This window comes from Bradysia coprophila, unplaced genomic scaffold (genome assembly GCF_014529535.1).
Source record: "Bradysia coprophila strain Holo2 unplaced genomic scaffold, BU_Bcop_v1 contig_297, whole genome shotgun sequence".
Taxonomy (NCBI): Eukaryota; Metazoa; Arthropoda; class Insecta; order Diptera; family Sciaridae; genus Bradysia; species Bradysia coprophila.
The window spans coordinates 3,019,493-3,046,669 of NW_023503555.1; the positions used below are offsets into that span (position 1 = coordinate 3,019,493).

Below are 27,177 nucleotides of genomic sequence, written 5' to 3' on the forward strand. Positions count from 1 at the left end.
CATAGCCGATTTTGGGGAATTTTTTTGAAGAATTTAGGGAAATTTTAAAATTTTTCTGGAATTTTGAGAATTGTAAGGAATTTTGAGAATTGTAAGGAATTTTGAATAGGGAATATATGGACATCGTTCCACTGTTTTCTTAGTCATAATACATTTCTTGGGACATAAGTATTCAAAACTCAAATATTTTTCTTAATGGTTTATTACTAATAAAAAAAAACAACTGGGGAAATAGATAAGAAAAAAGCGCAACGGAAGCTGTAATTTTTCTAAAAATAAATAATTTCACTTGCACGCTTCTCGTGAAACTTCTAGTGAACTCGTCAATTCATACCAAGCTCGACTAAAGCGTAAAAGCATCGGTTGAATGGCCAGCACACAAAGCAATCACTTCCGGTGTTGACGGCGAAGCTAAATATAAAAGATCTAAGTTGTCAAACACCATTGCACCTTTAAATTTACTTACGCATCCTGAACCACGGATCATTGGTAATTCCAGCATCGCGTCTAGCCGATTCCAAGGCATTTCGGAGAGCGAAATTTACAACAACGGACATTGTCAACGCTGGTTCACCAACAGCTAAAGTTTCAATTTGATTTTTAAAAGATTTCATTTGATTAGTGTATTGGACAGACGAACCCTTCGACCCGAGAACAAAAACAGAATTTATGCTATTCTGCAACAGGGTCACGCGAAAATCTATTGGAATATCTTTTGCACCAAGAGGTTTATACGTCCACGTTCGATTTGTCATCAATTCACCATTCATGCGATCATATATGAGAGCTTCAGTCAGCCAATAACTCATGCCCATAACGAAAGCACCTTCCACCTACCACCGATAGACATTTCATTGGAAAATACTTCGCAGGAAACAAACCTTTTACCTGGCCAACATCGATCAACGGATTCAAGCTGAGTCCCGCATCTTCCAAAATATCAACTCGGTGCACTAAAAGGTTCCCCGTCAAAAGGTCCACCTCGATTTCAGCACAGGATAGACCCAGAACGTCATACGGTTTCAGATCTGCTGCTTTAGCTGTGTGAGCAACGCTCAGACCAATTTGATTTTTGTATGCCTCTTTGGTTAAATCAGTCCATTGAGCGTCCTTATTCGCGTCACGAAGCGGCTGAAGTCTGCGCATTATTTCTTCGCAGGCTTTCATCACCGTCTGGAAATTAATCAGTCAAATAGGAACAGTCACGGGGTAGGGTATTCTCGCACGCCATACAAAAGGTGGCTGTGCGAGACTCACCTCAGGGGTGAATCTCGCACAAGTACAAAGTTCGTTTTTTTTAACATTTTAACATTTGTTGCATTTGATGTGGGATACCGGAATCTTCTAACATTTTGTAAAAGGAGAATGTTGGGATACCGACACATTTGATGTGAGATACCGGTATGTTCTAACATTTTGTAAAAGGAAAATGTTGGGATACCGACACATTTGATGTGAGACACCGGTATGTTCTAACATTTTGTAAAAGGAAAATGTTGGGATACCGACACATTTGATGCATTTGATGTGAGATACCGGTATCTTCTAACATTTTGTAAAAGGAAAATGTTGGGATACCGACACATTTGATGCATTTGATGTGAGATACCGGTATCTTCTAACATTTTGTAAAAGGAAAATATTGTGATACCGGTATCTCACATCAAATGCAACAAATGTGCCGGTATACAACATTTTCTGCTTCCCAATAAACATTAAAAAAAACGAACTTTGTACTCGTGCGAGATTCACTCATATGAGGTGAATCTCGCACCGTGCGAGATTCACCCAGTAGGAGGGAATTTCGCACAATCTGAAATGTGTGCGAGATTACCTGACACCACAGTCACAACGAATCAGACGGTCAGAAAAGTGTACGTACAAAGCAAATAATTTCACTGGCTACGCTCCCCCCAGTTACAGCGCAATTAGCGCCAATAATAGTGTCGGTTGACCCAACTGTGACAAATGTATGTGGTATGCCCAGCGTGTGTGCAGCAACTTGGGTTATTTTGGTGTTAAGTCCTTGCCCGATTTCTACTCCGCTATGTTTAACCACAACCGTACCATCATCGTGGTAAACGCAAACGTATGCGGTGGTCGTATCGAAGTATAAAAGTGGATATCTCATGATTGAGATGGCTATGCCTCTCTTATTCCAGCGATTCTTTTTGTTGAACTCGCAGATCTTGTCTTTGCGATCGTTGTATTCTATCAGAGAGTTTATAGAGTGCAGTCGAATAAGAAGGGACGTCGCGTTCAATGTGTACTTACCGATGTCTTTCACGAATTTTGGAATTAAATCTTTCATCTTAGTGTCAGAGGTCAAGTTTGCAACCCTAACGGCTAGCGGATCTTTACCAGTTATCCTTGCAATGTGTTCCATCATAGTTTCGGCCATTGCTATAACTTCAGTCGTACCTGGAGCACGGCACCTTTAGGTTTGTCACAACAGGAATTAGAATTTTTGTTGTTGTGGAAGTTCGTTAGTAGACTTGGCTGTCTTGTCTTACTAAACCTTGTTAGTAGTATACGTACCATGTGTGACTGGGTGCATCAGTTGTAATAAGTTGATTTGTAAGCTTCCACGAGCTCGCATCATAACAGTTGGAATAAGCAACGTCAGCCAAAATTCTCGGCGATTCATTTAACGAACAACCCATGTCGTGAGCTGTATTACCAGTCACTTTCAGAATTTTACCATTGTCATCTACGTCGATCGTATATTCACCGATCATTCCGTTCCGCTTTCCAACTACATTCATGTTCGATTCAAGAGTCATGGCAAATCGCACGGGCACATCGGTGAGATGACAGGCCAAGGCGCAAGCGCAAGCAATTTGGGCTCCGCGTGTAACTTTTCCGCCAAATGCACCACCAACACGCTTTACTTCTATGTGAATCGAATTTTCTTGCACATTCAGACATTGTGCAATGGCGGTCTGAGTAAAGTCGGTCCATTGGTTTGATGAGTGTACCAGCATTCCGGTTTCAGTTGGTATACACATCGTAGTTTGTGGCTCCATATGCATGTGATATTGGCCAACCAGTTCAATTGTTCCGTTTATTGTTTTCGTAGCACCTAGCACTTGTGACTCTGTCGTTTCGGCGATTTTTTGATATTTTCCCTTAGAGTTGAACACATCCCGAATGGTTGGTGAAGTGGTTTTCTCTGGATGAGCGAATAAAATGTTTTATTAGTGTTGACAATACTCAACACTTTAGAGTGCTGACGAGCCTTAGGTAAATGCCTAGGCAAGCATATCAGGCAATTAGCAAGTTAGGTGCTTTCGTTGACCTACAGATTGATGATTAATTAGTTAAGCAGCGTTCCTGTGGATAACAGATGACATCCGTAAAATGCTAGTCATAGCAGGCACTGCTTAGTAAATAAAAGAAAAATTTAAGGATCTCATCTAAAGATGAACATTTCAAATATTAAGGAAAATTTCAGTTATATTTCCTACTGTGGGATCACTCTAAGTCCACAAGAAGCGTCTATGATCGAAAATTCTCTGGTCATTTTGAAGAGCAACAACAAATTCACCGAAACGTATTTGTGGGGACGGATAAACGGAGTGAAAAATGATTACTACATTGCGTTCGGATACCACAAGAATTGTTTCAGGGGATGTAAATACTTCTATAGCATCAATTGTCCTGGTGAATGGATACTGATGCCAGAACCGGTTCCGGTCAACAATCGTTTATGCTTGCTCAATCAGAATTTATTTCAAGGACATGTTACTGCTGTTGATGACGTTGTGATGGTAATCTTTTCTTTACACTCACCCACCCACACGCACACAATCAATTCCCCCATTTGCCACTCAGATTCGAAATTGCTCCGATGACATTCCCAAAGAGACATTCAAATTGAAAGAAGAAGACCGACTGGCTTCGACAGTCTGCATGATAACGTCGGAATGTGGCGTAGTACCACGAGGAGCACTAACTCTTCGTCCAGACGGTGTCTTCACATTCAGTTCGTTCTTTCAAGGTTTGGATCACATGGAGGCGAATGATATGGGTAATTATCAGCTATTACGACAGCCGAAGGCAACATGTGCCGAAAATTTAATCAAACGACCAGATTACAATTACTCAACCGATACATTCGATACGATCGATTCGATTCTGCCGGAAGGTAAAAGTTTTACTGTTAATATTGATGGTGACAGTGGTTTGTGTGTGGTGAAATCGCTGTATTGGCCGGGAATGGTGTTCTTCCACAAGCCGATGACGAATGCTCATGGGTTCTGTTATGTTGGAAATGGTCTACGAAACCATGATTTGTTATTCATGTTGTGACTTCCATGTATGCATTCTCTACCATGTTGCGACAAATAAACGACAAAAGGCCGGTTGTTGTGAAAAATGTCAAGAAATCATTCCTGTCACCTTCAAGGATGTCGACTACGTATAGTGGGCTGAACTAAATAACGCAATCCAATAACAGGCATAAGGACAGATTTTTTAATGGTTATTTGGCCTCTTATTTTGCCTGTTCTTGGAGTGCGTAGACTGTAGACTAACTCTGTTCTCTGTTGTGATATTTGGTACGAAGTGCATGGGTCTTATTTAGTGAACCTTTCACAGACGGAACATGTCTCCAACGTCAAATCAGTTAATTCATTTGATGAAACTATTTTGACTTTAGGCTGAACTAGTCGCTTTTTTGTTGTTGTTGCCGGCAGATGTAATTCTATCACTTTCTCCAGCCACTCCAAAATGATGACTATCGTTAGCATAGTCGTCACCGTTTCGTCACAGTTACACAACAGATAGAAGATGAAGGCTGAAGTCGGACATTGTATGTTCCCACGTATCTAATAACAAGAGTGAGTCGAGTTATGTCGTATGTCTGCTCTAAAGCTTAAAGCAGCCAGCGGCTATTTCTAGCAATTTCTTCAAAAAAGAATTTCGAGAATTTAGAAGAATCAATTTCCCGGAAATAGGCCCTTGATAACAGTTGACATAGCCAACTGCAACAAATATTGTATTCGATTGCACTTACCTCCGATCCAAGGACTAAAAAAACTTCGTGCTTTCGCAACGTAAGAATCTGAAAGTGCAAAAACACTTGCTTCAACTTGATCAACAAACGGGTGTTTAGAATCAACAAACCATTTTCCAAATACGAAACTTTCACTTTAGTTGCTGCCAAGTTTGCTAGCGCAAACGTTTCGGCCAAAATAATTCCAACTGGTTGACCGTGAAAAAGTACTTCGCCTTTATGTTCAATGAAGATCTTCTCTTCTTCCACAATGCCTATAAAATGTGTTAACGTTGGAGTAAAATTGTTCTTGCCGGGAATGTCCAACGCAGAAAAAAAGTGTCGAACGCCTGGGATTTTCTGAACGAAAAATTTGAGTTGAACATTTCAGTCGACTCGTTCTTGTCCTCTCTTACCAGCGCTTCAGTTGCATCAACTTTATCAAGTTTGGAATGAACTCGCGTTGCAGTTACGAAAGCAGCCCAAAGTTCATTGATAAAATGCGGGATATCGTTGGCATATTTTGCTGTCCCAGATACTTGTGCCAGCCCCTCTAACTTTACAATCGGTTCGGTTAGAGGAAACTTGTTCTCCTGTGTTTCAAAGGTCTGAGTTCCACCTGACAATGGTCGTTGCAGAATGTTTCCGCCAGATCTATGGACGGGCTTAATGAGCTTATCGTCGCATGTCCTTAGAACGAATTTGTAAAACAGAGAAACTGCCAAAAGTTTTCTATATTGCGGCGACGCATCTGGGATCACTTCGTCTGGCTGCAATTCGTTTTTCAACACTTTGATCGCAAGTTGCAACGTTTCGTTGCGGTACAAATTTTTGCCTCTCAAAAATGATTCCGTGTCACTGGCGTGAATAAATTTTGGATTGATGCCTCCAAAGCAAATGCGAGCCGATTCGACAATATTTGACTTGAATTTTAGAAGAAATCCAGCATTGACGTACGCGTGGGCATTCTGCGCACGTATCATTATCTATAGAAAGATGATAGGGATCAGATGAGTGATGCATGAGAGTTTTTTCATTGAGACGAAACCTTGTAAGACTTGAATTTATAAAGATTCCTGTCCAACATCGGTAACTTCACGTTGACTATAAGTTTTTTAAACATGTCCACTGTGAGAAACTCAGCCACTTCCACCAAACTTCTCGTATTGGTATTGGCGTCGATGATCGTCAGTTTGGCGCCAACAGACTCCAACATGAGAAACATGTCAGACGGAAAGCTATTGTGCTGATGTTTAATGCTCAAATTTCCGCCGATTGTTCCAATCTATAGACGAAAAACGCTTTAACGTAACGATCAAATGGTGAGATACTGCTGCTACGCATGAAAGAGGTGTGATTTTGAAAATTGAGAATTTTCTTGAACAATACCCAACATTCCCAGTTTCCAATTCAGCAAAGTGACCGATAACCATAAGGGAGTAAACTTACATTTCGCACCGGAACATTGGCAATCAGATCAATATGCTGGGCCAAAGTGGAACAATACTCGAATCCTGGCGTCTGCGAAACAGATTCGAATATTTTTATTGTGTCGGTCAAACTGTTTGTGGCCCCAATCACCAACTCATTGTCCACAATTTTGTGTCCACGAAGGTCGGACACATCGTTGATATCGATAAATAATTTCGGAGCAACTCGTTCTCGGTATACACCTAAACCATTTGGTAAAGTTTGCTGTGCATGAGAGCCCTTTTAAAGCAATAACTGTGCTGTACATACCACGGGCAGTATTACCGGCGAGAAGTATGTATGGTTGGAGCGTGGCATCTTTGAGAATTTGTAAGACCTGGGCAATTGTATACACCTTGTGCCATTCGCTGCCATCTTTAAATTTTAAATGAAGCGTGTCGGCCATAATCTTTTTGCAGGCTACACTGCAATTAGTGTGCATTTTCGGAAGATCTTCAATATCCTGCAATAATTCTTGGTTTCACAGAGTTTCTAAGCTAAATCAAGTCTCGTCTACGCACATTGCATAACAATGAGCTATCAGCATCAACCGCTAATGACTTAAATGCGTCCAAAATCGGTCGATATCCCGTACATCGGCATATATTACCGCCGAACGAGTTCTCTACTTTCGCCATTGTTAACATACCCTCATCACTTTCCAACAGACTGTGCATGTTCATGATCATACCAGGACTACAATACCTATAAATCAAAATTCAATTACAAAATGATGTAGGAGCGATAGCGTTTTCAGTATCGAAAAGTTTGTACCCGCATTGCGATCCATTCTTTTTCAATAACCGAGTCTGCTCGAGACAATAACCATTTTTACTATTTCCGATTCCCTCGACTGTAATAACATCATCATTATGGCATGCATACAGTGGCATCAAACACTGAAACAGGACAGTGCAAGAGAGGTCGATAGTTAAAAATATGGAAGAAATAAAGAAGTGCACCGCACCACTAGAAGTGTTACTAACCGAATTGACAGCAAGTGTTTCCAATTTGTTAGTCAATGGATTTTTGCGTTTCAGCGTAACAATACAAACACCACAACCTCCTTCATTGCACATTAATTTCGTGCCACTGAGTTGGGCATGGTTTCGTAAATATGTGTTCAGCGAAGTATCGGCAGGTATTTCACCTGTGCAAACTGGAATACAATTTGAGCTAATTGAGATAGTGTTAAAGGTAAGAATATTTATACGAGAGTACGTTGCAGAAGAGTACTATTTTGTATGAACATTTTTTATAGATTTTTTTACAGTGTAAAAATTTGTTTGATACACTGTCCAGTTTTGGACGTGTTGCAATAATAAAATCATGGTCCAACCCCATATCACAAAAAGTAAATATAAAGTTCACTCGTACATTTGTACCCATTCACCCTATTGTCGATTTTTCGGTGACGTTCATTATTACAATTAGTTTCTGTTATCGGTAAAAATACTGACGACCCCTAATGTTAAAATTATTTGAACAGATAATCAAAGTTGCTGACATTTATGTGTACATTTTGTCAACAAATTTCAATACAAATAGTTAATTTTGTCCAGGTGGACAGATCATATAATTCATACGACCTACACAGTTCAGGCATGAGTGGTACTCTTGACAGAGTACTAAAACTTGACAGTGTGTCATATAACTGTAAAACACCCTATAAAAAATTTCATACAGAACAAAATTTCATTCAAACGGCAGCTGTCGACTATGATCACTTTTGCATGAAGTGCACTGATATGACGGAATAACAAAGCCATTTAGCCGCTTGAATGAAATTCTCTATGGAATTATTCTTTAGAAACAATTATCTCGACCTTGATGAGGCAACGACATTCATTTTCATAAAAAAATAATTTATTTTCTTTAAGGCCAGGTTATGCTAGCTTACATCTGTGCGATATTTGAGACCATAACCTGGCCTTAACCTTTTAGAAGTTTCACTATTCATCATCACACCTTTTCCACCTTTCGGTTAAATTCTACTGTTTGATCAATGCACTTCAAGCAAAACTGCTTCGAATGACAGCTGTCAAATAGATTATAATTTTGTGTAAAAACATTTTTTTACAGATTTTTTTACAGTGCCAAAATTTGTTTGATACACTCTTCCATTACAGAACTCTATTTAAAATGCTTAAAGAGCGTTGTTACTCATGTTCCACTACACAATAACAAAACAAATTTGTGTCGTTGCACAGCACTTTGTGTCGTTGCACTACTAGCATGAACACTGAATTGACAAGCGTCAAATTTGGAGGCTTTAGTGATACGAGCTACCGCTTATGATTGTTTGTATTGTATGTTTTAACTCATACAACGAAAACAAGTCATCTATCTGTATAACAGAAACGCAGTGCCTACTGTGATTTCATCAGCCTCCGAATATTTTCTATGTTCGCGTTAGTAGCAGTGCTGTGGTAGTAGCTATTCAAAACAGATTAGTATATCCAGTCGGACACTGAAACACTAAAACTTTATGGAAAAATACTTTACCAGTATACGGTTTTCCATTTATATTGAAAGTTATGCAGCTCATTTTTTACTTAAATTGATAACAAAACAGAGCTTTGAAAAAAATCGTGTGTTCAATGATAGACAGCTAAAATTATATTGAACGTTGCAAGCAAAAGAACCCTAACACGTCACATAAGTTGATCAACGTCAACGGTGAATGAACATTGAACAAGTGATCCACATTGCAACAGTAACAGACTTAAGAGATGTTCATTTTGATGCAACATGCGATTATTTGTTAAAGACAAAAACAAATATATCAAGGGGCCATTCAAAAACTGTTACCATGTTGAACACCCCTGGTAAGTGTTCTAAAATATGTGAAACGAACCATAATAGTGCATATTTATCTGCCTCGAACGATAATCTCGCATTTATTCAAAACTGTTACATAACCTTTTACATAACTTTCAAAGCGTCAAAATAGAAATTTTGGACAGAGGTGCATTATCTAATATTATCTAACTGCATTCCTCATCCTTCTAAAAAACGAGCGAACCGTTTGAACGACACCTAAACAAGTATTTCTTAAATTGTTGCACACAAATTGATGATGAGTGATCCATCATAATTTACGTTTTCTTTTGGAACATTGCATTTTTTGAATTACTTACGCTGAGGAGTGAAGACTGGAGGAGACCCGTTGGATCCGTGTTCGCCCGATGAGCAGAACAAATAAATAAAGTTTTCTTTTCAAACATTAATTAAATGGAAAGCAGAGAAATGATAAGCACGGCGCCTCACGGCTGGGATAGAACACGCCTGACGGTTTTTTTCTGAAAAATTTGAAGACGATGCGGCCAGAATGTCAATCATATAAATAGTCAAGCTATAAATAAAACGAGATATCGTTATTAAAACCAAACTGTCAACATTTTACATACAAATGTAAAAAAGTTTGACCGTTCAACCGTTCTATGAAAAAAAGCAGTCAGGCGTATTCTATCCCATCCGTGAGGGGTCCGTGGTATTTCTATGAGACTGTGGGATCCGTACACTTTGTACGGGTCTACAGTATAATGGAAATAATAATAATCAAATTGAAAACGGTTCGTTGTACTCATATTTTCGAATAAAATTCAAATTACTTTTTGCAATCATCGACTGAAAAATATTGTGATATGAGAAGATTGCAAAAATATTTGCCAGAAACAGTGTTGTCTTGATGTTTATACTGACAACATACCACAAGTACCTATAAGTACATTAGGTACCTGCTTCGAAATATCGTGTTTTGACTCGTGGGAGGTTTACACGACGAGGCGAAGGAGAGTTTCGCAATCACACTACTGAAAATACGACATTTGGAAGCACACTGACAAAAAAAGTTTTCAGAATATTACCTGTGACAGATAATCTTTCCCCAGGTAATGAATTTCTTATACAAAAACAGCATTACTTGTCACAGATAATGTGATTTTTATATGAAAAATTACATTACCTGGGGACATAACTGTCAAATTTTTGCTCAGTGCAATAGGTTTGTTCCAAATAACTGTAAACCCTAACTTTGACAATACGAACGCCGACGATTTCATCCACAGAGATGAACATAACCTAAACGTCATCCAATTTCTTTGAAATTTTTTCGTTAAAATTTTCGTCAACCTGAAAGATGAGGTTAAGTTCAAGGCTGTATACTTTGAGGAGGTCACGCAGACCGCCATTTTATTAGATGCGCGGGAACACACCACTTCTGATGATTTTACATGTAAAAAAATTCCCCACATCATCAAGACGACGAGAATCATCAGAGTAGGTGAATTTTTGTATGAAATCGGCCATTTTATCATCAACTGTGGTGTGTAACCCGCGTATCTGTATCTGCGTGACCTCCCCAAAGTATACAGCCTTGGTTAAGTTGCCTTCTGTGGATGAAATTTGACATTTCGAAATAACCTTGGAACAAACCTATTAAGTCTGGTATTTTGTCCCTATAGTCATGTAATAGTCATTTGTGTACCTGTTTTGGACGATTGATTTTAGGCAATTTCGCGGATTGTAGGCCGAACGAAGTGAGGCTTACAAGCGAAAGTGCCTTAAATCAACCGTCCCAAACAGGTGCACATGTGAGTTTTCATGCAGAGGGCCGGAAACCCGAGAAAATTCGAAAAATTGCCCTCATTTTCGGCCCCGAAGCATGAAATAGTATATTGCCTGCACAAAATTTGTTTTTGGCGCGTTTAACTATTGTCAAAATAGTTTTTGGTGCAGATAATGATGTAGCAATACCCTCCCTAGCAACCAAACTACAATTATGAAGGTGGTAAATACGTTTATGAATCACTGCTACTTTGTTCGTTCGTGTTGTTGTTGTTGTTGTTGTTTTGAAGCCATATGAAAAATCAGCGTATCTCAAACTTATTTTCCCCCCTAAAGCGATTTTTTGAGAGAGTCTGGATACTAGAGAGAGTATTGGATGTAGACATCAATAAATTTTGTTATTACAAATCTTGCTGGTCGATAAGAGACATTTTTTGCATATGAGCAAATTTTGAATAAACCAGCCTGTTGATGATGTCTAAACTTATAAATATTGCCACCCAACACATCTTAATCGACACAAAAGCAAGTCTTGAGACAGATGAGTAATAAATTAAAAAGAATCGCTTCAACACATTTCGTTCATTAATGGTCAGTGCTGTCTTCAGTTGAGAGAAATATAAGTTGTTACTCTAATCATTCATTTATTGCTGATTCCTTCACAAAAACAATCACCCCTCTGCAATCGAAAAATGTTTCATACTCTCAGTACATTTATTTACTTGGCGTAATTATAAATTGTGGTGTAGCGCGACCCAGCACATCTACGTCGAGCGTTCCATCCTTTAATAAAGTGGGTGATACAGTCATCGATCATCGATGATCGATGACCGTATTAATCTAATTCCACCGACGGGTATAGTTTATGGTTTTATTTTAAATTTCACATCGCCCAACAGTGTGCAACTTGTCCATTCAGCCGATGGGTTATCAGAAAAGTCAATTTTGAATGAAAATTCCTGAACATCTGTGTTGTGGATATGGGTATGGTGGGTATTGGATCTGATGGCTATGGATCTGACGTATTTTATGGTTATCAGAGCCGTGTTGGATTCGACAAGTAGTAGCAATTGGTTAAAGCAAAATGTGCAGAATGCAGATTGTAAACGGGATGGAGACATTTTTTACTTATGTGAGTTTTGCTTCTTCATCAGGAGTTTAAGTTCCGAAATAACTTGAATATCCATTTAATGCAGGGACTCTTTTTGGGATTTACAAAATTCCTTTTCCACGTTCTTTCAAATTTTCCTGATTTTTTTTGTGTGGAAAAATCAAGAAATATGCTAAAATATTCCCAAAAAAGTCCCTGTCTAATGTAGCAACCGATTGTGTATATGGATACTTAGCAGTTGTCATTAAATACGAAGAAGAAGAGAAAAGTTATTTTGTTTACATCTGTTCCATTTGTTTGCGTTTTGCATTTGGAACTCTAATGTTCCTTATTATCAGCCGGGACATAGGCGGGTAATTTATAAGTTCGATTCTACTACTTCCAAATGTAACAATAGAAAATGCAACGAAAAGCTGAGGGAATACTGAAGCAGGACTCAGTCAATGAATCCTTGGCTGTGAACCACAACGATAACCGAAAGAAATATACTTGCGATTCCTGTGACTTAACAGTCTTTTCGCGATCAGGCATCCGCAGACACTTTCGGCACAAGCATTTGGGTTTAAAGACACCATCTGGTGCACAGGATAAAACCGAAGTTTGCACCATTTGCGCTGCGTATGTGACAAAAAGGAACTTCAAAGACCATGTCAATTCTCACTCTACAGCCAGGAATTTTTCATGTGATTTATGTGGCAAAGCTGTAAAATCTATCTTCACGTTACGCAAACACATCAAAAGAGTTCATATGATAGTCAAGTCATCGACACAACCAGCAAATATGTAGAGTTAACATTATGCTTTGATCATCAATTTGAACTATATTTGAACTTTGAATCCGTTCTTGCAGGAAAACTAATTGTGAAATTTGTGACAAACAATTTTCCAGTCCAGCAACACTTCAACGGCACAAACTGAGATATCACAGCGACAGCGGAAACATTGCATGTGAAGTGTGTGACATGATATCGCCAATTGATGACCATAATCGCCACATGAAAATCCATTTAGATAATAAATTTCAATGTGATTTCTGTGACGTTCGATTTGCCAGCAATGAGAGTTTAAAGGTCCATCTCATCAGACATAGGTCGGAGTGGTCATATGAATGTGGATTGTGTTTGAAAGTATTTAAACATTCATCGTCTGTATCAAGTCATCGGAAATCGCACAAGATCAGCGGATACTATCATTGTGGTTGTTGTGACAATCGTTTCAAAGATTATGGTCAATTAAAAGTGCATTTTACTAATTTAAGTCACAGCTTTCATTCTAAAAAAAGAGACTAATTAAACTGTTGATGAGCAAATACCTGGCTACTTTTAATGAGTGGTATAGAAGAACATGTCTAATGGGTATAAAAATTTGCGGTAAAGCACTAAAGACGGACACCTAAATCTGGTTACACAAAGTAACGTGAAAGAGACATAATCGAAAAATACAAATTTTTCATTTGTTCATCTGTCAAATTCGTAGAACCCGAAGGAGTCCTAAAATCTTTCGTTTGATGTTCTGTCAAGTTTGAAAGAAAAATGACAAAAGTAAAATAGGAATTAGGTCTCTTTCACGTTGCACCGCGAAGGTGACCTAAAATTTTTCTTTTCTCAAGGGTTTGCTACATGCCAGCAATACAACCATCAATTAATTAAAATTTTTCTTTTGTTCTCCTGATAAAAGAAAAATTGGACTTGGGTTTTCTTCGCGTCGTTAACTTTAAATACATTCACCGACGCGAAGGAGACCTAAAATTTCTATATTGTTTTCTATCAAGTTTGACAGTATAACAAGCGAAAAATTGGAATTTGGTCTCTTTCCTTGCTTCGTTTAGCTTCAGTACTCTAGGTACTAACAGCGACGCGAAGAAGACCTAAAATTTTTCCTTTATTCTTCTATTAAAGGTAGCAAAATAAGAATTGGAATTAGGCCTATTTCGCGTTGCTATTTATAAGAAGTATGATTTTCAAAGACCAGACAGCTTTTGCGAAAGGGGAAATCATTTTCAATTCTTATATGACCACATAAGATACCGGCAACATTGTCACTAAACAAGAAGAAGAACGAAACTTTTGTTTACGCCGGATAAATTTTGTTTTGAAACAATAATCTTTGTGCAAACAGTTTAACAATTAACTGACGAGTTTTCTGGTTATTGATTAAACTGTCGCCTCACTGGGTATCTAGTCAAAGACAGAACGATGTAAATTTTAAAGTTCGGTTTTCGAAATGAGAAAGAGAGTGTGGTGAACGAATAAGAATGCAAGCCATTCATGAGTCAGTCCGTGATCAATCCCTGGCCGTCGGCCACAACAAAGATAACCGAAAACAATATATTTGTGATTCCTGTGGATTGACTTTGTTTTCACGATCGGGCATCCACAGCCACATCCTGCACAAGCATTTAGGCCTACAGACATCTGCTGGTGCCCAGACCAAAACTGAAGTATGTACTGTTTGCGGAGTGTATGTAACGAAGAGGAATTTCAAGGATCATGTCAATTCCCACTCTGCAGCTAGGGACTATAAATGTGAATTTTGTGGATCAGCCGTAAAGTCTGTCTACACGTTAAGGAAACACATCAAAAGGGTTCACATGAAAAGCAAGTCATCGACACTACCAACAACTATCCAAAAAATTGAGTGTGAAATTTGTGACAAACAATTTTCCAGTTCTGAAGGACTGCGACGGCATGAACTGAGATACCACAGCGACAACGAAAACATTAGGTGCCAGGTCTGTGGCAAAAAATCGCTCACAATTGCTGAACACAACTATCATATGCAAATCCATTCGTTGGAGCGGAAATATCAATGTGAATCTTGTGAGCTTCGATTTGCCAGGTACGAGGGTCTGAAAAATCATCGCATCAAACATAAGTCGGACTGGTCGTACAAATGTGGATTGTGTTTGAAAGTATTTAAACATTCGTCGTCTGTATCGGGTCATCGAAAATCGCACAAAGTGAACGGTTATTATCATTGTGGATGTTGTGACGATCGTTTCAAAGATTATGCTCAACTGAAAAATCATTTTGTTAATTCGGGTCACAGTTTCTATGCTAAAGTTAAGCGGCAAACTGAATAAATTATTTATTAAGCAAATGACTGGACTTTGAATGGGCGTGATATCGTGGAAAGTAGTGAGACACAATTTGTGTACTGTTGAAATGTCCTGAGGGAGTCCATATACGCCATATACGCGTTTTGTAGTGCTTCCGACCCGATAAAAGTGAACTGGGAAACCCGACCCTAATCAGGCCAAGTCGGATCGGGATTTTTTTCCGAGTTCGGGTAACCCGCTCATAGTTGCCTTGTTAGCGAAATTGACATTAATGCTATTGAAGTAATAGATTTTCTATCAAGGCTCAGTGATACATAATAAAAAAAGGGACTGATGGATTATCTTATAACACGTTTCTGGCTGCCTTTCATACAGCCCATTCATTCGATGCAAAATATAGGAAGATTTGAAAGAGACTTTGTATGAGCATTAAGTATGGTTTCCACTCAATAAAAAGTACTCCATGAGAGAGTGAGCTGTCAAGTAAACAAAGCGAAAATTGGTAAAATTCAAATTGTCTCTCACACGGAGTACTTTTTTGGTAAGTGTAGTCAAGCCTTAAGCTACTCAATTTCTGATTTAAACCTGGAAGACTTTATTGTTGAGTAACTGCAAACAACCATTTTTTGGTACAGTTTTTCAGATAAAAGTGTCATTTTCAAAAATGAGTGGTTTTTGAATATAACTTCGACGGTATGTGTTTGAGAACATTAAATCCCACGAAATATGAAAGGTATCAATAAGTAATAAAAAAAAGCAAATTATAAAAATGTCTTACATCCAGAGATATGACCCGCGTTTACCCACAAGTTCCACTAAGAAACAAACTTCAAATTTACGTCTTCCATATAAGGATTTAACTTATTAGACAATTAGAAATTGATTTACCTTTATTTATTATCATTATTGTAATCATCATCATCAGATTTCTAGTGTATAGCCACCACCATGGGATTGTGGGCACCATCAGAAAGTTTTTTAAGATTTGTTGAAAAAATTGAAAAACCCCTCCCAATTTTTTGATATGTTAAATGGGATGTGCTAGTCTTCATTTTAAGCCAATAAAATGAAAAATCGGTTGGGGTGCTCATTGACAAAACCAGAAAATTGGACTTTGATGCCTCACCCTGACTCACAGCTACACACTTTCGACCCGACGATACTTTTACTAGAATGTCTGTCAATTCTCTACGAACTAACATTAGATCAAAACCGGGTCGTTCCATTTCGGGGTAAAATTTTCTGAAAAAGTCATGGTTTTGAAATATTCAAATTTTCTTAGAGTTGCCCCGAGCCGGAGAGGTCGTTTAAAAAAAAACTTCTTCTACGAAATGATCACCTTGAAATTCCCTATCGATAGCACCATAAACGTCCGAAAACAAAAATGGTGTGTCCGATTAAAAAAAAAATCGCCTTTGAGTACACCTCAATACGAATTCATCAGGCTGAAGTAATCCCAACACCAAAATTTGGACTCGAACCAATTTATGCTGAATTCATTTAAAATGAACCGTAAATATTCTTCATGTGATTGAATATCCATGTATATTGGTCAGGTGTGATAAAAAATAAAATAAAAATTATTTTACGCGCACAGCAAAATATGTAGAACATGACACTTTCACTTTCCTCATATAATTTGGTTTTTAAAAATAAAAGTGTGAAAAGAAATTGTAACTATTCGCTTCGCTCCGCTCCGAATGATGAAAATAATGAAAATTCAACTTTCAAATAAACCTCCGATAATTTCATTTAGTGTCATCTGTCATTTCCCAATCAAAATCAATGCTATCGACCTTCGAAGTATAATACTTCAATTACCGCACAAAGAAAGCATTAGTGATAAGGAAACTGTGTCCAACGATTTTAAAATTTTGTTAAAATGGCATCAGTTCGATATGCAGAAAAGCAGAATGCACTAGAAGAAGATTCAGAATCATTACAGGTAGGTGTGCCGTGCCTATCTCACCCCGTTCTTGTTTGATGTCGCAACATTTTATGAGATCTATGCGTCTTTAAACTTATAATTGAGACAATTGTTAATGAGGAACTAAGCATATGCATATCATTCATGTTAGAACTTTCGATAAAACTTTGTTTTGCTTTCATGTCCTTTCCAGCTGAACAAATTGAAAAGGCAGCTCGAAATATTGGAGTCAGAAAAGTTTCATCTGACTGTTAACTTACGTGATGTTCAGCAGAGTCTCGACAAAAGTCAAAACGAATTGCAAAATTTCATGACCGGATTCAATTTGCTTGCGGCTCATATCGATTCACTGCAACAATTGAAGCGAGAAGTGGAATCACAGGATACAATCGAAGCAGATGCTATCAAAGACTCGAACTGGTTCCAAATGAGCGCAAAGGAAATCGATGGCCTAAAGACCGATTTAATTGAACTGCAAAAGCAATTGAACTGCTCGGATGCCATGCAAACACTTCGTGATGAAACAACTAGTTTGAAAAGTGAACTTCTGATGAACGAGCAGAAATCATTGGATTTTCACAGAGATGTGCAAATGTTGACTGTGATCTCCCAGAATGCCGGTCATCAGAGTTTAAGTTCGGCCCGAAACACGCTGATCGCATTAAGTGATGATCTAGCTCATTTGTATCACCTAGTCTGCACAGCGAATGGAGAGACGCCTAGTCGAGTGTTGCTGGATCGCAGAAGCGACGAATTTAGTTTGGACAATGATTCGCTGTCAGCCATTCAATCTCAATTCAAATCAGACATCCTACTGCAACGTGTCCACATACTAGAAGACTTGCAAGGCCTAGCTGATTCAGTTGAAATAAAGAAATGCGTGGTTATCGTCATGGATAAGTTAAAACACTTAAAGACTGCAATTGAGCACACCATAGAACTGAACAAAAGCGGAACGCTACATCACCGCGGTAACACTGAAGATCCTAACGAAGAAATTGCCGAACTTCAGGAACAAAATGCTAAATTAAAGAGTTTGTTGTCGACGAAACGAGAACAAATCAATGCCTTTCGCATGTTACTCAAGTCAAACATAAATAACGCTGAAGCGGCTCTAACCAATTTGAAGTCAAAATACGAGAACGAAAAGTTGGTTGTCAATGAAACCATATCGAAAATGAGGTACGAATTGCGTGTACTCAAAGAGGATGCCGCCACATTTTCAAGTGTACGGGCTGTGTTCGCTGCGAGATGTGAGGAATATGTCACACAAGTGGATAATTTGACCAGACTCAATGAGGCCGCCGAAGAAGAGAAGGAAAAACTCAACCAGTTGTTGCGATTGGTTGTACAACAGAAATTGATGCTGAATCAGCGCATCGAAGAGTTTGAATTGGAACAGAAGTACAAAATTCAGAGAAAGTGAAATTTTTGTAATTATATTGGTCTATGTTTAGACAGAACAGATGCACGGTTTTATATTTTCGGAGCTCGCCATCAAAAATCCACATTTCCCCTAAGTAATCAACATAAGAGTCTTTCGAGATAGTGAGTTTCAATTGACCTCAAATTATCATTCAGAAAAGTTTCTTTGTTTTTGTCGAATTTTCCTAAAATTTTTCCAATTTTCATAAATTTTTTCAAGATCAAAAAAATTCATGAAAATAATTGAAATTTTCTGGATTTTCTCGAATTTCCACAATTTTTTCGGTTTTCTTTTAAATTTTTTTAGATTTTTGAAAATTCAGAAAATCAAAAAAAATGAGAATTTGAGCTTTATTATCTGGATTATCTTGAGTTTTCTTGATTTTCTGGATTTTTTTCGATTTTCTGCAAAAAAAACATTGCTCAACGGTAGGCAGGAATAAAAGAATCGACTCTCTTTACGTTTCTCCTGTATGGTCTTGGTCCGAAAAACTTATATCAAGAATCGATTCAGCTGTCTCGCCACCTGGTCCACTAGTACAAAAACAGTATATGGTTACTAGCAACGCACTGTCAGACAGTGCGTTGTTACTAGTCAAGGTGCGTGTGTCATAAAAAATGGTTCTGCTCTCCGAAAATGTGTGGAAAAAGTCGATTTCCGAAAGTAAGAAAATTATTTCATAATTCTTCGTTTCCAATCGAATGGGCTAAATGAAAATGTCAAACAACGCAAACCGAGCAGATTGACACAAGCACCCGGACTATACTGGTTACACAAGTTTGATAGTCTCATAAGCACGTACAGCAATGGTAAAACAGTTTAAAAACATGCATATTCCAAGGTTCTGAAAGAACAGGTTAAAACACCCACGAAGGCGGCCGCTAGATGGTGACTCACACATTTTGACAAATAGATACATTTTGTTGAACACACTCAGTACAGATTGTTTAAAATGTCAACTTGAAGAAAAAAAAAAGTTTTTATCAAGTTGACATTTCAAACAATCTGTAATGAGTCTGTTCAATAAAAAGCCACTATTTGTCAAAATTTGTGTGTCACCGCCTTCGTGATCAACTCAGAAGTGTCTTAACTGTTCTTTCAGAACTTTTGCATATTCAGCGTGTGATTGTATGAGTGGACTAGCTACGTAAAACAGCCGAAACAAGCATATACACAAATTTGGTTCACATTCAATCTACAGTGAACCCTCAACCAATTAGTGACGAAATTTGCTTCACCTGTTTCTCAGCTGGTCCACCCATACAATCTCACTATACCTTACACGTGTTTATACTAGTTTAATAGTCATACGTAATCACAGTCATAATAAAACCGTATAAGACTAGATGAAAATTGCGTCACAAATTTGGTTAGAGTTAGCTGTAATGGCTGTAATTGAACTTTCAAGTGAAACCGCCGATTATTTCTTTTTAGTGCCATCTATCATTTGCGCACTCAGTTATCGGTCTTCGAAGACCTCGAAAACCTCGAAAACGTAGATTTCCATCAAAAATTCCAACACATACCCGACACAACACAGAACACTTTCGAACTTCCATGATGTCATTTGGTTCGCACGGATGGTAGAGAAAAGCAATAGTTTAGTTATCGCTTAAAGTTAATCACATTAATCAATAAAACGTCCATAACATTAGTGCAAATGTGAAAAGGAAACTCTGTGCAACGAATTTACGTGTAAAACAATGGCATCAATAGAAGAATTACGATCGGAAATTGAACGGTTGTCTCGCGAATTGGATCAAGCAAGTAGCGAAAAAATTCAATCAGCTCAGTACGGACTTAGTTTGTTGGAAGAAAAAAGCCAGTTGCAAGAGAAGTGCGAAGAGTTGGAATTGCTCTACGAAAATGCAAGACATGAATTGGATATTACACAGGAGGTACGGTTGATATTTCCAAATTTCTAGTTGAATGGAAAGACAAGAAGAAAAAAAAACATGTCGGTCAGCAGTTGACAACAGCTGACGTGACTGTGTACGCATGTGAAATGTTGTGTCATTTTATTGTTTATTTTGTGTTGTTTTTGTTCAGACTAGAGTGCGAAAATGTTTCATGTTCAAAGGACAAACGAATGCCGTTAATTTCTATCAATTGTTCGTGTCAGGGTCAAATGTCTTTTGTTGCGTGAAATGTTCCTGAGGTAGCGATGAAAGCATCAGACGCATAACAATTGACTGGAGATTAACGGAAATTTATCTTTTCGTGATTTGATTGATTCAATTTTCGTGTAATTTATACAATCGAACGGGTTTCGGTTGAATTCCAGTAAATGTTTAATACACGTTGGCGGTTATTGCGACTCGTCAACTTTAGGCACACCGGAAAGTGCTAAGGGAGTCGAGGAATACCTCCCAATAAATTTCTAAAAATAAAAAAATTTGATAATGCTCGAGCATTATCCGCTACGTGAACATGGACAAGAAACCACCGGTAAATTAGCAGTTTTTGCAATGTGAACCCCTTAACTAGACAAAAATGACAAAAATCAACGAACTATTCTATGTCCTGAAATTCGATTTTCATTGCTAACTGAACTGAACGAAACCCTCTCCTCTGTTACAGGCACTTGCTAAATTTCAATCATCTCACAAATTCTCCACCAAAAGTGGAATCGAACAAGAAGATGCACTACTGAACGAGTCAGCAGCGAAAGAGTCATCGCTCACCCTGCATATCTTTGAACTGGAAAATGAAACGAAACAAGTAAGTCGAGCGAGCTACTGAATGTGATTAATCGTCTTAAAACACAATCTGACTCCCTCTCTCAGCTACGACATGAATTGGATCGTGTTCGCAATGAACGGGATCGCATGCTACAAGAGAACAGCGAAATCGGGCGCGACAAACAGGATGCCGATTCGGAAAAACTGAAGCTCAAGAACGAATTGAAAGACTTGAAATTTCGTGAAACTCGGATGCTGGCGGATTATTCTGAATTGGAGGAGGAGAATATAACGCTACAGAAGCAGGTGTCCAGTCTTCGTTGCTCTCAGGTGAGGATACAATTTTTTTCCTTAGAAGCCTTCGATTTCGATGACTAACCATTTTGCTTCGTCGACCTTCCTTTTGCAGGTCGAATTCGAAACCGCCAAGTACGAAATTCGTCGACTGTCTGAGGAAATCGAATTGCTAAATTCGAAATGCGAGGAATTGGGAAAACTCAAACAAATTGCTGAAAAGCAAATGGAAGAGGCTTTAGAAGCATTACAGGTAAGGATGGCCGAACATTTTTTTATAAAAAATTTACTCTGCGAAACTGATCAAGATTCAAGCGATTTCAATGATTCTGAAGGTGTTGTGTCTGCAAGAAGACGAATGTAATAGGACGGTGGAAGCCCGTGCTTGATTATTTGTTTCTTTCATCAAAGAAAGCTTTGATTTACTCTATCTGTTCTTGTGGTGCAGCGCCTGAGACCGGTGTACAGATCCTTAGTGGTCGTCCTATTTACACCTTCGGGTATTATGAACTACACGATTATGATTTACCATCCCTGAATGGAAGACGCCTTTACAAACTACTACTGAAAACTGGAAAAATTCAGTGACAGAAGAAGCAGAAAGGGTCGGGGGTGGGAAACAAAGGAACTTTGTTTTGGATCTCGGAATTAACATTTTATAAGGCCTCTCTAAGTTGCTAGAACTTTAATACATCTGTGTGTTACAGAGTTAACTAACAACAACTGGCGCCGCTCGGTCTGACAGTCATACTAGCTACAAACGAAATCTTTCAATCAACCAATATAATTAAATTACCTTTCTGGTCAGTGCACTAACCACATACTTAGCTTGTTTCCTTTGCAATTTCATTCTCTTGTCTCAACAATCCATCCTCCACCTTCGCTTTATCTCTGATCCTGCTGATACCCAACCTTCTCACCGCACTTTTCCACTTTACGTCGTCCCCGTGGCCTCTTTCCCACAAATTTTTCCAATTTTCGCGCAACCAAAACAAAACATCCTTCGCACAGTCGTACAAAGAGTCCATTAATTCATAATCCACCGGGAGCTATAATTTTTTCCAAAATTGCAATAGACCGATAGGAGCACATATGCATGTCAGTCACTCATAACTTCAGGCCTTGAAGCTGATTTTTGTCGAAATGTAGTTGTTAGTGCCTGAGGAACGTGAAAACTGAATTTCTTATTGGAATTTCTGATGTAAATTACAATTCCAAAATTTGATTGGTGAGATATTGCTACTAATTTTTGGATAGTTCTGGGAATACTGACCTCACAATTTCGCAGAAAAGTCGGTTAAACCTAGGATGTTCTTTTACTGTGACGCCAATGTCTTCAATTTAACACCAATTTGATTTCTTTAAAATACCTTAACAACAGTTGTCTGTATGCATAAATATGATGGATTTACATGTTACATAAGCTTTTAACGGTCTGTAGTGCAAGACGAACTCATGCTTCATCTCTACCCAGTGCCGTCTTTAGCTTTTTGGCGCCAAGGAACAATTTTTAAATGGGCGTCAAATGTATTGCTAGGGCGAATCCAAAAACATATTTTGAGGAGTCGGGCGCTAAATTGTTAGACTCGTGCGTTAGACATTCAACGAGGACAATTGCTTTTCATCGAATTTGTAGTTACGCCAAATTACACCGAAAATTTGTCAGTCAGAGTCGGTAATACTAATAAAAGTTTCAATTTAAAAACTCTATCAAAAAATCATGAATTCAACAAAATTATGAATTTTGCAACGTTCATCCAGATAGTCATTAGTCCAAAACTCGATTCGTAATCTGTCACAAACACATTCGTTGACTTCATTTCGTTTGTGTCCTTTTCAGGGAGAACGTGAGTCGAAATACGCACTCAAAAAGGAACTCGACGCACATATCAATCGCGAATTTAATCGTGAATCGATGTACAATCTAAACAATTTGGCATACACGATACGTGGCATCGACGAAGCAAATCTGAATAGTGACGGCGAGGAGGAAAACACAGCGCTGAAGCGATTCGAAGCCGATCTGACCACCGAACTGAAGACACCCGATGGTACGAAAGTCGATCTCTTTTCCGAAATCCATTTGAATGAACTGAAGAAAATGGAAAAGCAGCTCGAAGTGTTGGAGTCGGAAAAGTCTCATCTGACTGTCAACTTACGTGATGCTCAGCAGAGTCTCGACAAAAGTCAAAATGAATTGCAAAATTTCATGGCCAGATTACACTTGCTTGCGGCTCATGTCGATTCACTGCAACAGTTGAAGCGACAAGTGGAATCACAGGACACAATCAAAGCAGCTGCTATCAAAGATAATAAGCAGAACGAGTTCAGCGAGAAAATCAATATGGCCATCAATCAATACTCGAATTGGTTCCAATTGAGCGCCAAGGAAATCGATGGCCTGAAAACCGATTTAATTGAACTGCAAAAAGGACTGAACTGCTCGGATGCCATGCAAACGCTTCGTGATGAAATAACCAACTTGAAAAATAAACTTCTGACGAACGAGCAAAAGTCATTGGATTTACACAGCGATGTGCAAACGCTGACAGTGATCTCCCAGAATGCCGGTCAGAGTTTAAGTTCGGCCCGAAACACGCTGATCGGTTTAAGTGATGATCTAGCTCATTTGTATCATCTAGTCTGTACGGTGAATGGCGAGACGCCTAGTCGAGTCTTGCTCGATCACAAAAGCGACGAATTTAGTTTGGACAATGATTCTCTGTCAGCCATTCAATCTCAATTCAAATCAGACATCCTACTGCAACGTGCCCACATACTGGAAGACTTGCAAGGCCTAGCTGATTCGGTTGAAATCAAGAAATACGTGGAAACCGTCACGGATCAGTTGAAACACTTAAAGACTGCAATCGAGCACACCATAGAACTGAACAAAAACGGATCACTGAATGATAACGGCAGCGGTAACACCGAAGATCGTGACAATCGCGAAGAAATTTCCGAACTTCAAGAACAAATCGTCAAATTGAAGAGTTTGTTGTCGACGAAGCGAGAACAGATCGCTGCACTGCGTACGGTGCTCAAGTCAAATAAAAACACCGCCGAAGTGGCCCTAACCAATTTGAAGTCGAAATACGAGAACGAGAAGTTGGTTGTCAACGAAACCATGTCGAAATTGCGTAACGAATTGCGTGTTCTCAAAGAGGATGCTGCCACATTTTCGAGTTTACGTGCTATGTTCGCTGCCAGATGTGAGGAGTATGTCGCACAGGTGGATGATTTGACCCGGCACAATGAAGCCGCCGAAGAAGAGAAGAAAACACTCAACCAATTGTTGCGTTTGGCTGTACAACAGAAGTTGGTGCTGAATCAGCGCATCGAAGAATTCGAAATGGATCGGTGAGTTTAAATTAATATTTTTCTTTGAAATTTAATTCCGGCCAGACGTGAAATCATTGAACCACTTTCAGCCATTGACTCTGTAAATGAGGAATTTGATTTTAAGGCTAGCGACATCCAGAAACAGTTTATTTGTCTTTTGCCATTTACACTCATCAAAGTACGACGTTCTTATCGATTTACATCTCTTGAAAGAAGTGGACGTACTGAAACGTCCAGTCAAATTGTGTGGCTATTGCTTGATTACAGACCAGGCAAAAATGTTTTCTTCCCGGTAATTAATTGACCAAAATCGGGTAACTGATTTCGGGCTCTATTTCCTGGCATCCAAATTTTGAACCAAAAAATTCTTCCCAAAATCAGTTAGAATTTGAGGGATTTTATGTCAATTGTGAACTGGCTCATCGAAAACTGCCCGAAAGAGTGCCTCATGTTCACGGTTCATCATCTCTAGACAGTATATTACTTGCCGTACTTTTTAAACGCTCGGAATAAGTCGGTCTGACCTGATTTTGACCCGAACCTGAACTAAAATTCCAGGTTTGACTCGAGAATTCGAGGATACAACCCCAACCGGACCCGAACCTGATCTAAACCTGCTTGGGTTCTCGAGTAAAAATTTCGGGTTTCACGATTGTAAAAACGTCGGGACAGTAACATCGAGTTGAAAGATTAAAAAGTTGTCAGTGGTTGTATTGGTTATTCAATAGAGATAACATCAAGTTAAATGATGACATAGCCATCGGTAGTGGAGTGAGTGGATCGAACAATGGAACGGCTGAAATGGTGTCAAATGATAAAACTGCCGTTGATCATGAAACAAAGAGGACAGAATTGGTTATCGTGAACGAAGATGAACCGCATAGAATTTCATGCGATAAAGGGATACGAATGTAGACTTTAAATGAGAGTTAGGGACCCATACTCTTCGCTGAAGAGTCTCTGAATTGAAACAGGTCAACCCGATCCAAGTTAGCGTCCAATCTGTTCAGATCATTCCATTCACCGAATACAATCACGCAAGGCAAAATAGAACGGTCCGATTCAAGAATTTTCAAGAATTTCGGAGATTTTCAAGCATTTAAATTCCTGAAAGTCTTCAAAAGTCTCAAAAGGTCCTGAAAGAAAATCTTGAAAATTCTTGATTTTTTTTTTAAATCCTGAAAATAATCTCTGCAGTACACACCTTGGAAACGAGTTTAAATGCTCATCACAATGGAGTAATTCCTCATTTTCCGGGACATACAATGAATAAAATCTGTGTTTAACTAACTGCTCATTCTTTCATTCCAGTGAAATGCGTCAAACTCGTCGTCAGATGCCTCCACCGCGAGGTGGTAGTAAGTCTGCATTCGGTCGATCGTCAGCTACGAACAAATCGAATACAGGTAATTCGAACACAAATTTCTTCTAACATAAAATCAGCGTACAGCGAAAGGTTCTAGCTCTGTTTTATACACTACTTAAACTATAGATACACGAAAACCACAACTAAAAAGAAGAAACTGAAACTAACATACCACTAGATGTATAAGTGTTTTAAATGTCCGGGGGATGCAAAACAAAAGCGAGAAAGAAGGAAATAATTAAATTTTGAGTGCATACGTTTTCCCCCGTTTACCCGAAAGAAAGATACATTGTGTTCTACAGTAAAATATGCAAGGAGCTGTGTGCTCTTTTCAATTTGATTTTTATTTACATTCAGTGAACACTTGAACGGACACAAATTATTGATATACTTAATTGAGTATTTTATAAAACAAAATTTTAGCCGAAGCTGTACGTGAAATTAATTGAGATAAAATAGGAAATAGGAAAATAAAACCGTTCCGCCAATGAAAACAAATGAGAGAAAGAAAAACAAAAATTATAAAACGAAAACCGAGAGGAATATTTTTCTTATTAATTTTATATAAATTTAGAGTATTTTGTAAGCTGATTAGACGATATGTGTCGGTGATCTTTTTTTGCCCCATTTTGTTTTTTCTATTTTGTAAACTTATTGAAATAAAAGTGCAACTAACAACACACGGCACAGATGTGTGTTACACGCCGTACTGTTAAAACGAACACAAAAAAAATTTTGTTAAAAATTTCAACATTTTCTACTTACGTTACACACAAATTTAACCACCGATCAATGGAATCTAGACAAATTTCTTTGAATCGGTCCCATCATGTCGTCTAATGAATGTTTTATGTGATTTCTTGATTGAAATCATCTTTGGTCTGTGATGGGTGAGTCAGGAAATAATATTCTCTTGGCTCACTCCAGTGAATTCACT

The 27,177-nt window shown here is 38.4% G+C and overlaps 5 protein-coding genes and 1 long non-coding RNA gene across 7 annotated transcripts; 5 read left to right on the plus strand and 1 right to left on the minus strand.

Moving 5' to 3' along the window:
• Nucleotides 1–215: 215 nt before the first annotated feature.
• Nucleotides 216–9,099, minus strand: LOC119078880 (xanthine dehydrogenase-like). Its single transcript, XM_037186602.1, has 17 exons — nt 8,972–9,099; nt 7,453–7,625; nt 7,241–7,365; nt 6,988–7,171; nt 6,737–6,929; nt 6,446–6,669; nt 6,045–6,281; nt 5,413–5,982; nt 5,128–5,356; nt 5,018–5,065; nt 2,539–3,172; nt 2,275–2,435; nt 1,883–2,211; nt 889–1,173; nt 641–833; nt 467–580; nt 216–411 (listed from the first exon to the last, which is right to left on the minus strand). Exons 1-17 carry the CDS (start codon nt 9,012–9,014, stop codon nt 344–346), a joined length of 3,810 nt encoding a protein of 1,269 aa, XP_037042497.1. The 5' UTR covers nt 9,015–9,099; the 3' UTR covers nt 216–343.
• Nucleotides 3,384–4,372, plus strand: LOC119078881 (radial spoke head protein 9 homolog). The gene is made up of 2 exons (XM_037186603.1): nt 3,384–3,770; nt 3,835–4,372. The coding sequence occupies exons 1-2, from the start codon at nt 3,423–3,425 to the stop codon at nt 4,309–4,311; spliced, it is 825 nt and encodes a 274-aa protein (XP_037042498.1). The 5' UTR covers nt 3,384–3,422; the 3' UTR covers nt 4,312–4,372.
• Nucleotides 9,100–12,422: 3,323 nt separating the features above from the next.
• On the plus strand, nt 12,423–13,451 carry LOC119078882. The gene is made up of 2 exons (XR_005088080.1): nt 12,423–12,929; nt 12,997–13,451. It is a non-coding gene; the product is annotated as an uncharacterized LOC119078882 (long non-coding RNA).
• A 736-nt stretch (nt 13,452–14,187) lies between these two features.
• LOC119078883 (zinc finger protein 141-like) lies at nt 14,188–15,241 on the plus strand. The gene has a single exon (XM_037186604.1). It carries the CDS (start codon nt 14,401–14,403, stop codon nt 15,226–15,228), a length of 828 nt encoding a protein of 275 aa, XP_037042499.1. The 5' UTR covers nt 14,188–14,400; the 3' UTR covers nt 15,229–15,241.
• A 1,754-nt stretch (nt 15,242–16,995) lies between these two features.
• On the plus strand, nt 16,996–18,592 carry LOC119078885 (protein bicaudal D-like). Its single transcript, XM_037186606.1, has 2 exons — nt 16,996–17,149; nt 17,325–18,592. The coding sequence occupies exons 1-2, from the start codon at nt 17,087–17,089 to the stop codon at nt 18,555–18,557; spliced, it is 1,296 nt and encodes a 431-aa protein (XP_037042501.1). The 5' UTR covers nt 16,996–17,086; the 3' UTR covers nt 18,558–18,592.
• A 1,488-nt stretch (nt 18,593–20,080) lies between these two features.
• On the plus strand, nt 20,081–26,973 carry LOC119078886 (protein bicaudal D-like). 2 transcript variants are annotated; one of them, XM_037186608.1, is made up of 8 exons: nt 20,081–20,455; nt 21,138–21,278; nt 21,344–21,568; nt 21,648–21,785; nt 23,373–24,432; nt 24,463–24,892; nt 26,186–26,280; nt 26,367–26,973. In XM_037186608.1, exons 1-8 carry the CDS (start codon nt 20,261–20,263, stop codon nt 26,399–26,401), a joined length of 2,319 nt encoding a protein of 772 aa, XP_037042503.1. In that variant the 5' UTR covers nt 20,081–20,260; the 3' UTR covers nt 26,402–26,973. The 2 variants fall into 2 exon arrangements, with proteins under 2 accessions (XP_037042503.1, XP_037042502.1); XM_037186607.1 differs by having other exon boundaries at nt 20,082–20,455; nt 23,373–24,892.
• Nucleotides 26,974–27,177: the final 204 nt, after the last annotated feature.